We start from the raw sequence: 12,082 nt of genomic DNA, 5'->3' as shown, positions 1-12,082 counted from the left end.
GAGTCCAAGGTGATGTAAACCCCCACCCCCCATTATTCTCAAAACAGCTCTGTGGTGTATGTGAGACTGAGAGTAACTTGCCTAAGGTCACTCAAGGAGCTCCATAACTGAATGGGGATTCGTTAAATATTCAAAGCCCCAAATAAAGAACAGTACCAACTTATTCTACATAGGTGGAAAAGACAAGAGCCTGACTGAATGCAATAGTCTGCTCTGGACACAACATCTAAAGTGAAAGAACCACAGTCCTGATGTTCTGACTTCTGGTAGCAGATGTACCGAACAATTAAATTTTTTTGCAGTCAAGCAGGTGTAGTCAGTGCCTGCATAGGAACCTGCTCTGTACCCCGATCTGAGTATCCATGAGGAGGAAAAACACAATATAAATGGAACAAAGAAAAAAGGGACCGCTTGGGCTGATGCTCACTTTGCATAGGACATCTAAGCACAAAATACACGCGTACCTTCTGAACTGCGAAAGAGGCACGCGCGTAAAATGCGACGTTTGCCCCCCTCTCTCTTTACTACCGTAGTCTGAAGGAGTGAAAACGAGAACCTCGTGGCATCTTAAAACTTATTATGGCACAAGCTTTCGTCCATTTCATCAGACGGGAAAATAAAGCCTCGGGGAGGACCAAAAACGCTTTCCACCTCGCCACTGATCTGGACACGCGGGTGGCGTGTTTTGTCCTTGGGACCTAACTCGTAGTTGCTGGGCGTGGATAAGCCCTTGTCGAGAAGGACAGAGCCCCACCTCCCTCACAGGGGGATGCTGCTGGGCTGGGCTGCCGCCTTCCAGCTCCGCGCGGAAGCCACCCCAAGGATGTCTGGACATGACAGGCAAGTGGGGAAGAGGAGGCAACCCGCTCAGCGCCGTCCCCTCCTCCTCCCGCCTCAGCCGAGGCACTGGGGCGTCCGAGAGCGAGCGAGAGAGACGAAGCCGGTCAGGGTGTGACGTCACCGCTTCTGCTAGGGGAGGAAGTGACGTTAAGACCCCCACCCCGTTCGCCCGCAGATCTCCGCTCCGAGAACCGGAAGTGGCGTGTGGAACGGACTCGGCGCCGAGTTGGAGAGGCCTACGGAAGAGGCGGCTGTGGTGAGGGGTGGATGAGGCCTGAGAGGCCGTCGCGGGAGCCGGGTAAGCCGTCGGAAGGGGCCGGGGGCGAAGTCTCCGGAAAGCGAGGCCGAGCTGCGGAAACGGGCGCGGGGGGGGGGGGGGAGGCCAGCCGGGCTGGTTAGAGCGAAGAGGCCCTTGGTGCTTCAGGGGAGGCAGCCCGAGCAGGCGGGCGGGGTGCGGTGGTTGTTTACGGAGGCGGCCGCCGCGCAGGGAAGACTGTTGGGCTCCCGTCGAGTCCGCCCATCTCGCCGTCCCGTCGACGTAGGCAGAGACACGAGGACAATAGGCCCCTTTCCTATTGTTGCTCGCCATTCGCTGGTATTCGGTGCCATCCTGCTGAAGGGGGAGGCAGTTTCTGAAGGAGAAGGTAAGCAGGGAAGTAGCTGGTGTTGCCTGCATTGGCTGTCAGCGGCCATCCTCCTGGGTTTCAGGCAGGTGTCCTTGCTAGGGAGCGAACCTGGGGCTGCCTGCCCGTTAGGGTTCAGGCAGCAGCTGGGATAAGAATGAGGGTTAGGAAAAAGGAATAGCCTCTCCTGTTTCCATTCTCTCACCAAACGCTAATGCAAAGTGGCAGGCCGGGTGAAATGGATGTAAGAGCAAGTTAGGAGCAGCGTTGCAAACCGAAAATTATTTATTAACTTGTCCCTTGTAACAAGTTTGCTAGCCATCTCTTTTTTGATACTATATGTGGCATGCTTTATGGATGGTCACGTACGTGTAGTGATAAAAACGGTTCTAAAGACTACAGGGTGCCAGATGGGATCACAATCCCACCACACACTTCCTCAAAGCAGCTTAGGGGTGGTGAACATTGTTTCACTTCACTTATTCTTGCAGCAAACCCATAGGATATATTAGACTGAGATGTGATAACTCTTGTTGTGTACAGTACTTCATCCAGGTTACTCGTACAGTCTGGTTATATAGCTGAAATGGTTTCGTAAGGCTCCTTGGGCCGTAGTTCCTACTTGTCTTGGAGAGATTGAACAAAGCTTTTCTTTCCTGTGAGGAGTTTTTGGGGTCAGTTTTCTTTCCCCATGTTTCCTTAAGTAGAAAAGTAGTCTTGGGGTGTGTATGAGGCAAAGTACACTTCAGTACCTTTAGCTGGAAAGGTGAATAATTTTTAAAAAGGCAAGCCACAATTGTGGTATAGAATCAAAAACAGTTTTTGGTAGATGTGCATTGGTTACTCGGCTGAAAGTACATGATATGAATTTTATGTTCTAACATGATGGCTAGTTCTAATTGTTTACTTTTATTTTGGCAGACATTGCCCATGGATGAATTGGTGCATGATTTGGCCTCAGCCCTTGAGCAGACTTCTGAACAGAACAAGCTGGATGAGCTGTGGGAAGAAATGACTCTTAGCCCAAGACAGCAGCGACGGCAGCTTCGCAAAAGGCGAGGACGCAAACGGCGTTCAGACCTAACACACCAAGCAGAGCATGCTTGTTGCTACAGTGGAGCATCTGAATCCAGCCTGGATGAAGTTGTTGAGGACTGCCGTGAAGTGCTGACTGCTAACTTCAGTGACTCAGATGACATGGCAGTAGCCAAACGCCATCCAACGCTCAGTGCAACTCTGAGAAGTAAGCAGCACTCGTGGCATGAGTCAGACTCATTCACTGAGAATGCACCTTGCCGGCCGCTAAGGCGCCGTCGAAAAGTTAAGCGTGTGACTTCAGAGGTGGCTGCTAGCCTCCAGCAAAAACTCAGAGTATCTGAATGGAGTTATGAGAAGGGTTGCAGGTTCAAATCTGCTAAGAAGCAGCGCTTGTCACGTTGGAAGGAGAATGCTCCTTGGACATCATCAAGCCGAGGACTTTGTGAGTCGGCAGAGACGAGAGCCTTCCTCAACAAAGGGGGAAGAAATGAGAGGATGGAATGTGAAGCAGATGAACAGAAACAAGGCTCTGATGAAAACATGTCAGAATGGTGAGATGTCTAGGCCTTTCTTTTGTATCATGTAGCTGTGTAGTGCATATTGCTATAACATACTGTGTTTCATTTGACAAGCTGTGAACTACTTGGAGCAAAATCCTCCAAAGAAAGGGCATACAAATTAACGGTACATGCTGATGATTGCAGTAGAGTTGTGAATAATAGAAAGGGACTCCAAGGGTCATCTAGTCCAACCCCCGGCAGTGTAGGAATGTCAACTAAAGCAACCAAGACAAATGACCATCACACCTCTGCTTTAAAACCTGTCCACAACCTCACAAGAAATAGAACCACTGTAGAAATGGAGCCTTTAATGTTTAGATTTTTTTTTTTTAGTAGCAATTGTGTTCTTTCCAGGCAGGACATTAGCTGAGTTCTTGCATTAATTTATATCACAATCCTGTGCTTATATACTCAGAAGTAAGTTCCACTGTGTTCAATGGAACCTACTTTCTAGAAGGGTGTTTACGATTGCAGTTCAAAGCTTTGTGTTGTCAAATGCCTTTGTTGCCATTTGTAAGGCTGACACAGGCATGTTTTGGAGGGACAATAGTAAAACTGTAGCCAACCAATGTTCATAGGAACAGTAAATTTGTACTTCTGTTAGTAGGGCTAACAAAATTGATTCAGGTCTTTTAGACTTGCTGAGTATATCTTAACTTCCTTTTGGTAACGCTAAATAGATTTTTCTTAGTAGTGCTTGATTCTAACTAAAACACCATGCTGAATCACCACCTTAGTTGCTGCATTCCATGGCTTGTTAAATACTAGACTTATCAGACCACCCACTTGTTTCCCTCTTTGTTGTTCACTTATTTTCTCCTTTGACGGGCAGTTTGTTTGGTGATAGCCTGAAGTAGCTCTTGAGAGCCCGGTTGAGCTAATGTATTAGAGGTTGCCTGGGGGGGGGGATCCCTACTCCTAGAAGGCAAGTGACAGAGACAGAGTGTCAGCCTCCCCCACCTCCTTCAGCCCGGCCTGACCTTCTGCACCCCCTCTGTGCCTCTTGTTTTCTTATTTTTATAGAAAATCAATATCCTTCCTGACACAAACAATAGCTCAGGAGCAGGACTAAATGGGGGAGAGCTGAGATCTGTCCATCACCTCTCAATTTAACTCTTCCAGGCTATTTAATTATAGGCATGCTTTGCTCCAGGTGTTTGCAACAGTGCAATTGCTAAATGAGGGCCATTTTAACAAAAGATTGGATGATCAATAACACTCTATAGCAGTAGCTTGTCGGATCAATAGCATTCATTATTTTGTGGTTAAAGTAAGTAGCCTCCATTGTAACTGGAGGTCATTAATCAGTGCTTACTGGACTGCAAGGCCTATACTAAAGGATAGTGTGCTTTGCCATCTGTGTGCAGGTTGAAGAAACTCTGGTTTCCTTGCATGAACCTTTGCGCTGAAGCTACAGTAAGATATATAATTCTGTAGACCTGTAACAACCATCTAGTGATTTATTAGTTTAGTTCCACCACTGTACCTTGGGAATTTGGAGTAGGTGATGGTGCTTCTAAAACAGAGCGTTATATATAAAATATATAAAAGAAATACAATATGAACTCCTGACAACATGCCCAAACAAGAAGGCCTTGGTTGGAAGATTCCCCAACGCTGTCAAGTGTTAGATATCCATATATATGAGCTAATTACCAAATGGCACCTTAAACCTAGGTTGTGGTCACAGCCACAGAATGTCTAGGTGCCATTTTTTGTGTGGGGTTTATGTGTAATTTACTATTGTTGTTATTCATTTCTATACCACTTTATATTTGAAAGAAAAAAATCTTGAAGCGCTTTTCAGCATATTAAAACATCGAATAAAACAATGCAGAATAAAACAAATAAAAGTTTCAAGGAAAATATTTCAGATCCTTCTCTTAAGTGACATTTTGCTTTCCCTACACTGTATTTATTTACCTACTTAAATTTTATATAGCTGCTCCATAGTAGAAGTGCTCTAGGAAGCCTCTTTAACAAAAGACTGGTATTAAGCTGATGTCAGGCATTATGTTCCCCATTCCTGTGTGTAATACATTTGCATTTCCTGGAGATATTACAAATGATGATGCAAATTTGGAGTGGTATTTCTTATAGCTCAGACTATAGTGGTTAAGAGTGTCAGAATAGGACCTTGGAGATCAGGGTTCAAATCCCCACTCAGTCATGAAGCTCACTGGGCGACCTTGGGCCAGTTATAGCCTCTTAACCTTCCTCGCGGGATCACTGTAAGGATTCTGAGGATGGGGTGAACCATGTACTCCTTGGAGAAAAAGGTGGGATATAAATGCACTTAATAAAGCTTTTCTGCTTACCTGCTTAAGAAAGTTGGGAGTCAGCCAGATGGAGAAGTCAGTTGCCAATCTGGCATCCAGAGATCTCCACATAGTTGCAGTTGGACCCACTCCTGTCACAAAACGCACCTGGCAAGTAGCGAATTGCAAACACTGGTTCTGTGATGTTGTCTTCTGTGGCTGCACTGAAAGCCTCTTTAATAAAAGACTGGTATTGAGCTGATGTCAGGCATTACGTTCCCCATTCCTGTGTGTAATATGTTGGTATTTCCTGTGTGCAAATTTGGAGTGGTATTTCTTGTAGCTCAGACTATAGTGTGATTGCTTCTTGAAGTTTTATAGTAGTAAAAAGCTGGTTTTCAGAAGTTAGAAGGAACATAAGAAGTACATAAGAGTTATTGTATTTGTATTCCATGCTTCATTAAAATAGGCCAGAATGAAAGTTTAACTTCACAACAATCCTGAAAGGCGGATTATATACACAGTAACTTGTGCAAGTAACCCAGTGAAGTTCATGGCTGCATGCAGCCTTGCAAATAAGTGTACAGTGGTACCTTGGTTTAAGAACAGCTTAGTTTATGAACAACTTGGATTAAGAACACTGCAAACCCAGAAGTAGATGTTTTGGTTTGCGAACTTTGCCTTGGAAGCAGAACATGTTTCGCTTCCTGTTGAGTGTGTTCCATTTGTAAATTGAGTCCCCCGCTACTATGGGAAAGCACACCTTGGCTTAAGAATGTTTTGGTTTAAGAACAGACTTCTGGAACGGATTAAATTTGTGAACCAAGGTACCACTGTAAATGTTACTTGTTACCTTTTTTTAAAAAGCCAGTTTGGGCATATGTTATTACTTTGTAGCATGGCTGACTTGCCAGACTGCTGTGTCTGGTGGCTGATTTTAATTCACTGCAGATGACCAGATGAATGACTAGAAGTTTGTGAGCAGGGATTGTTCTACCCTGGGTTCATTAGTTATCTGTTCGTTAAATTTATATCCCATCTGTCCTCCCAAAGGTTCTCACACTTAGCAGCACTTAGCCTACTGTATTATCTTGAGTTGTTGACAAGAAACTGAGTTGTATTCAACAAAGTTGTCCTGTTTGTGCAAAACTTCTTCTGTAACTGCTCTTTTCCTCCCCTACCATGTCCTCCCAAATCTATTCTGGGAATTTCTCCCAACTCTCTGAAGCAGGTTAGGGGGTGGATGGGGAGAGGAAGATGTAGGGGAAATTCTGTTGCGCAAATGGGACTACTTCATTGGATAATATCCCGAGAGGCTCCTGATTATATCTTTTAGATTCATTTTGTGAAATAATACTTTATGAAAGTGAAAGAAAGCAGAATAGTTGACAGGGTATTGTCTAAGTGTCTGTTTGGTACTGGGAATTGTTTGCTTGACATACAATGAATAGCTATAGAGCTTCAGAAATAATCAAATTATTTTGCATTTTAATGAAATTAATAGGCAAAGAAAGTTAATCACTGTACATACACCGCTATCCTATAAGAAATGTAAGTCCCTTTTCCAACTGCATCTTCTTATCCATCAGATTTTGTCAATGGTGTCCCTTTGTTCTAGTTAACTAATCTAATACTCATCTGCTGGTTAAAATTCAAGTTTCATCAGTTAGAGTGACAAAATGACTGTAAGGCTGAGAAATTCTGTAATGTTTCCACTGCTCATAAAACATGTCTCATATCATCATTCACTTTGCCTTGCAAACACCCAATCAGTTGTTCTCATTTTCTTTGTACTCTTAATTATTCTGTAACAGATTGCTGGCATGTCTGGAGGAGAATATAATTTCATTCCCTACAGTTATTTTTCTTCGAATACATCTTCTTATTTGCTCATTGTGTCATGATTGAACAGTGCCAAATAACTGCAGAACCAACATTCTTCATTCCATGACTATTGAAGGAAGTATGTAGAACTGCCTTTAAACACTTCTTGAAAGCTAGTAAACGGAGTGTATTTCACCAGTCCTGAAGCAACTTACTGGTTTCTGGGCAAAATAGAAAATGCTGATGATTACCTTTAAACCCTTAAATGGTTTAAGATCTAGCTACCTGAAGGACCATTTTCTGCTGCATGAGACTGCCCAGAGGCTATTATTTTTATTGGATGTCACCCTCTGAGTCTCCCCACAACACTCATGCATACTTTGAAGCTAGATGGGCAGCAGCCAGAGAAAGGGCTTTCCTAGTGTCAAGTCTGATGTCTTTGCTGGCACCATGTGAAGACCCTTTTTTATTTGCCCAGGCCTACAATAACTGGTTTTATTGCAGGGATAGCCAACATGATGTTTTGAACTACAAGTCCCATGAAACCTGACAATAGACCATGTTGGCTGGGGGCCTGGGGCTGACGGGAACTGTAGTCCAAACCATCTGAAAGGCACCATGTTGACTACTCCTATTTTCTTGATTCTTCTGGTTTTTATTTGCTGTTATGCTCTGCTGTTTCTTGTAGTTTAAATCATGAAATGTAACGCGTTCCAAGTGAATTTTGTGCTTGTCTTTCCCAATGCACCACAATAATTGAATTGTTCTAATCCCAGTATTAAATCCCCCCATACAAATTTAGTGTTCTTGGAAGCCAGGCATTTTACAGATATCTGTATTACTCATTTTCAAGTTGAACTTTGGTGTTCAGGGGAGCACTATCTCTTAATAGAATTGCAGTGACCAAATTGAAAGCCTGGTGTAACTGGCAGCTGCTTATGTGCTTCATATAATTCTTTCTTATAAGACATGATGCCATTTGAAAGAGAGGCTAAAATATTGTATGTTATGTCACTGGAACAGGCCAATAGTCCAGCATCTTGTTGCAGTGGCCAAACAGATGCCTGTGGGAAGCACACAAGCAGGACCTGAATGCAGTAGCATCCTGTCTACCTGTGATTCCCAGAAAACTGGTATTCAGAAACATACTACTTTTGACAGTGGAGGTGTTAATACACAGTATTACCATTGTGTTTTCACTATATTCTTCATTATGACTGTAGGAGAAGAAGAAATAGCGTATAAAGTAGCTAGATGTCATTGGCACACATTAACAATTTTTATATTGTATTTTCATATTGTGAACCGCCCTTCCTGTACGGATGAAGAGCAGCATACAAATTTAATTTATAATAATAACAACACTTACTCTCCCATAATTGGGTAACTGAAACACCTGTTTTCTTACCCTCTCCTGGTTTCTTTCTTAGTAAAATAGCATCTGCAGGAATATTAATCAATGTCTCTAAACTAATTTGCTTTTTAGGATTACTATATATCAAAACCCTTTATAAGATTCATATGTGATACTCATCTAAATTGATAGGCCACCACTGTGCCGCTCATTTAAGTGTCTCCTGACATCCCAGAATCCGAGACCAGGGAGAAGAGTCGGTGGAAGAAGATTGGAAGAAATTTAAAGACTATTTACAGAAATATTGTAAAATTAATGAATGTTAGAATGATGTCAGAATGAAGTTAAGTGGTTTAAGCAGTAATGTTTTAAAGGTGTATGAAAAATGGATTATTAACAGGTGAGAACTTAAAGTTATATTATATTAAGTTAAAGGATTAAGATAAAAACAAAGAGGGAAAGAAATTGCTGAATCAACTAACTAAATTGGAATACAAAAAAGGGGGTGTGAGGAGGTCAGGGAAGTAAGGATATGAATATATGACATGGAAAGATTGATGTGCTTTCTTTTTAAATGTTTTTTATTTTTTCCCTGTATTTTTCTTTTTTTTCCTTTTTGTCTTTTTTCTATTCTTTTTACTTATGTAATTTTTTCCCCTTTGAAAACTTAATAAATATCATATATATAAAAAAATAAGTGTCTCCTGGCATCCCATGTGTGGGTCAACCAGGCTGTAAAGATGAATAAAGCAATACCATTATTGTGTGCTGTCTAGAAAGTGCTTTGAGACCCTCTTGCAGTGAAGAGTTTTTGCAAAGTGGATTATATCAATTGCATTTGTGCTTAATTTTCTCTGTTCTCTTTTCAGTGAAACCAGTAGTGTGTGCAGCAGTAGTGACACTGGCCTTTTTACCAATGATGAAGGTCGCCAAGGTAACTACATTCTTATGTTTCTGTTCTTTAATTTTATGCTTAAAGTATTTATACATTTATTTATTTATTTATTAAATTTGCATACTGCCCTTCATCTGAAGATAACAGGGCTGTTCACAACTTCAAAATACAAAATGAGAACACAAAGTGCATAATAAAACAATAACACACCCACCCAACACATTTAAAGGGCCAAAGGCCTAGTTATAGAGAAACGTTTTTGTCTGGTGCCTAAAGATATGTAATGAAGGCATCCAGCTGAGCCTCCCTGGGGAGAGCAGTCTACAAATGAAGAACCACCACCAAAAAGGCCTGTTCTCAAGGAGGAGGCACTTGAAGAAGGTCCTTGGATGATAATCACAGACTAAAGCTTATTGCATAATAAATGTGTTAGTCTTTAAGCTGCTACAAGACTTTCTGTTAATTTAGATCATGACTCTTGTTCAGTATCAAAACAGTCCTTTTTTGTTACTTTCTAAATCATAATAAAACTGGAGAGCTAGCAAGCTTCAGAGAATATTTAGCAGCATCCATGTTGAGAAATATAGAATATTAGAAAAAAATGGCCAACTGCTCTCAGCACTTCTTTTTTGATGTGTAAGGATGAAGTAGAAAAAACCACTACTCAGAGTTAATGTCCTAATTAGGTAAGTGCTAGACAATAAGAGTACCAGAGAATATTGGGTTTCATGTATTCTTAATTGGTCTTGAGAGAAAATTGTATGCCTTTTCTAAATGCTTATGTCTTGTGTTTGGTTTTGTTCAGTAAACTTGTAATTGTTCTTCTGTTGCAACAAATCTATGCCTTCCTTCAAAGCAGTGGTTTTCTCATGGGGCAGTTGCATTGTCTCAGCATTGAAATACTGTGTGTATTTGAGAAAATGTGACACCCCCCCACTTTTGTGAGTCTTGTTTGGATCCCCCCCCCAGTTTTTTGAAGGCTGAGGGGTCTTCCTCTAGCTTTCAAATTCAGGTTGATTTTTTTTTACAACATATATATAGTTGTATAATAAGAATAATAATTTATTATTTCTACTCTGCCCATCTGACCGGGTTTCCCCAGCCACTTTGGGTGGCTTCCAACAGAATATTAAAATACAATAGTCTATTAAACATTAAAAGCTTCCCTAAACAGGGCTGCCTTCAGATGTCTTCTAAAGTCTGGTAGTTGTTTTTCTCTTTGACATCTGGTGGGAGGGTGTTCCACAGGGCAGGTGCCACTACTGAGAAGGCCTTCTGCCTGGTTCCCTGTAACTTGGCTTCTCGCAGGGAGGGAACCACCAGAAGGCCCTCGGCACTAGACCTCAGTGTCCGAGCAGGATGATGGGGGTAGAGACCTTTAAAGGTAGCCCTACATAGAGCGTATCATAAAGCTGTGCAGTTGCTAACAAATTATTTCTTACCATAGACAATGAGTTAACAATTAAACGTGTTCTTGTGCTCAAACAAAAAGAACAAATTCACCTTGGAACACAAGCAATAATGTTCAGACATTTTGTTATACATGTAGGATAAAGTTCTGCATTCTAGGTACAAGAGCAAACATAATGGTTCTAGCAAGGAATATTCATACAAGTGAATGCTGCTTATTTCATTGTTATAGCTTGGAGAGAACCAACAGTGTTCAAATGATGTTGATTTTTGGAGTGTTGGATCAGCTTTTTCCTTCTCCTTTAGGTGATGATGAACAGAGTGATTGGTTCTATGAGGGAGAATGTGTCTCAGGATTCACGGTTCCCAACCTCCTGCCCAAGTGGGGAACTGACCGCCAGTCTGACATGGAACGAATGGATTCCAGCCTTGAAAAAATCTCTGATCCAACATTCCTTCTGCCCTCTCGGCCAGCTACGAGAGGTGAGATTCTCAATAAATGTTGTGGAGAAAGTTGACACAGTTGAAATGCTTGCGGGTAACATCCGGTTTTGTGTGAGCAGACTCCTCCTTCCTTTTCCTGCTTGTAGCTTCTAAAATCTGCTGGGGGTGGGGCTCTGGAGATGATATGGAGCTAGAAGGGGAGGAGTGGGGGAGAGAGGTTGTGTAAGTGGAGGTTCATTGTGCAGTCAGACAGACACTGTATGTCAGTCAGATTCCTTAATAGATGTGTGAAATTTGTCACTCACCATGTAGCTGAGAAGCAAATACTAATTTATTGTGGATAAATGCAGGCTGACTTACAGAAAGGTGTTCTGACTATGTATGATTATGCCTATTATCCTAAGTAGCTTGGTCAGTACCTTCAACTTTCAGTGCTCTTGGTGCGAGAATACTACTCACCTAGCATGCATTACAACAGTGTCAGAAGAGGGTGCTTTAACCCATGCTGCCTTCTTGCCATATGGCTGTGGTCACTCTTCATATAGGTTATGTAAATAGAGAGAAATACAGAGAGCATAACAGCATGCCCAAGCTCAATATTGTAGGTAGATTTGGAAATTGGAATGCAGTCTAGTTTCTTGTTTCTGTATTACAACTAACTGTTAATTGTGGTCTTTGTTTTGATAGTGTTCTGTCTTCAGCATTCTCTTCTTTCCTCTCCCCACCCAGGGTTTCATGCCCGCTTGAACCGTCTTCCCAGTGTTCCTACCCGCTGCCTCAGGAAGGGCCGTAGGAGGCTGGTGAGCAAGGTATTGCTTTTTTGAGAATAGTAATTT

General features: G+C 42.1%; 1 protein-coding gene across 7 annotated transcripts in view; it reads left to right on the top strand.

The window, feature by feature from the left end:
- The first annotated feature begins 989 nt into the window (after positions 1 to 989).
- GPATCH2L (G-patch domain containing 2 like) overlaps positions 990 to 12,082 on the top strand; it is a 29,748-nt gene continuing 18,655 nt past the window's right edge. For 6 of the 7 annotated variants that reach the window (XR_014002727.1, XR_014002728.1, XM_081173905.1 and 3 more), the window contains exons 1-5: positions 990 to 1,138; positions 2,385 to 3,052; positions 9,367 to 9,431; positions 11,109 to 11,285; positions 11,976 to 12,055. Coding sequence is in view for 5 of the 7 variants with exons in the window: in XM_081173905.1 (XP_081030031.1) it covers positions 2,394 to 3,052; positions 9,367 to 9,431; positions 11,109 to 11,285; positions 11,976 to 12,055 (981 nt within the window). In the remaining 2 variants the exon portion in view is untranslated. Of the gene's footprint in view, positions 1,139 to 1,195; positions 1,485 to 2,384; positions 3,053 to 9,366; positions 9,432 to 11,108; positions 11,286 to 11,975; positions 12,056 to 12,082 lie in introns of those variants that run through there. The other variant, XM_081173903.1, reaches the window with a different exon arrangement.

This window comes from Podarcis bocagei, assembly GCF_964188305.1.
Source record: "Podarcis bocagei genome assembly, chromosome: 1".
NCBI lineage: Eukaryota > Metazoa > Chordata > Lepidosauria > Squamata > Lacertidae > Podarcis > Podarcis bocagei.
The sequence above is the reverse complement of the archived record's forward strand: the minus strand, read 5'-3'. Positions and strand labels throughout refer to the sequence as shown.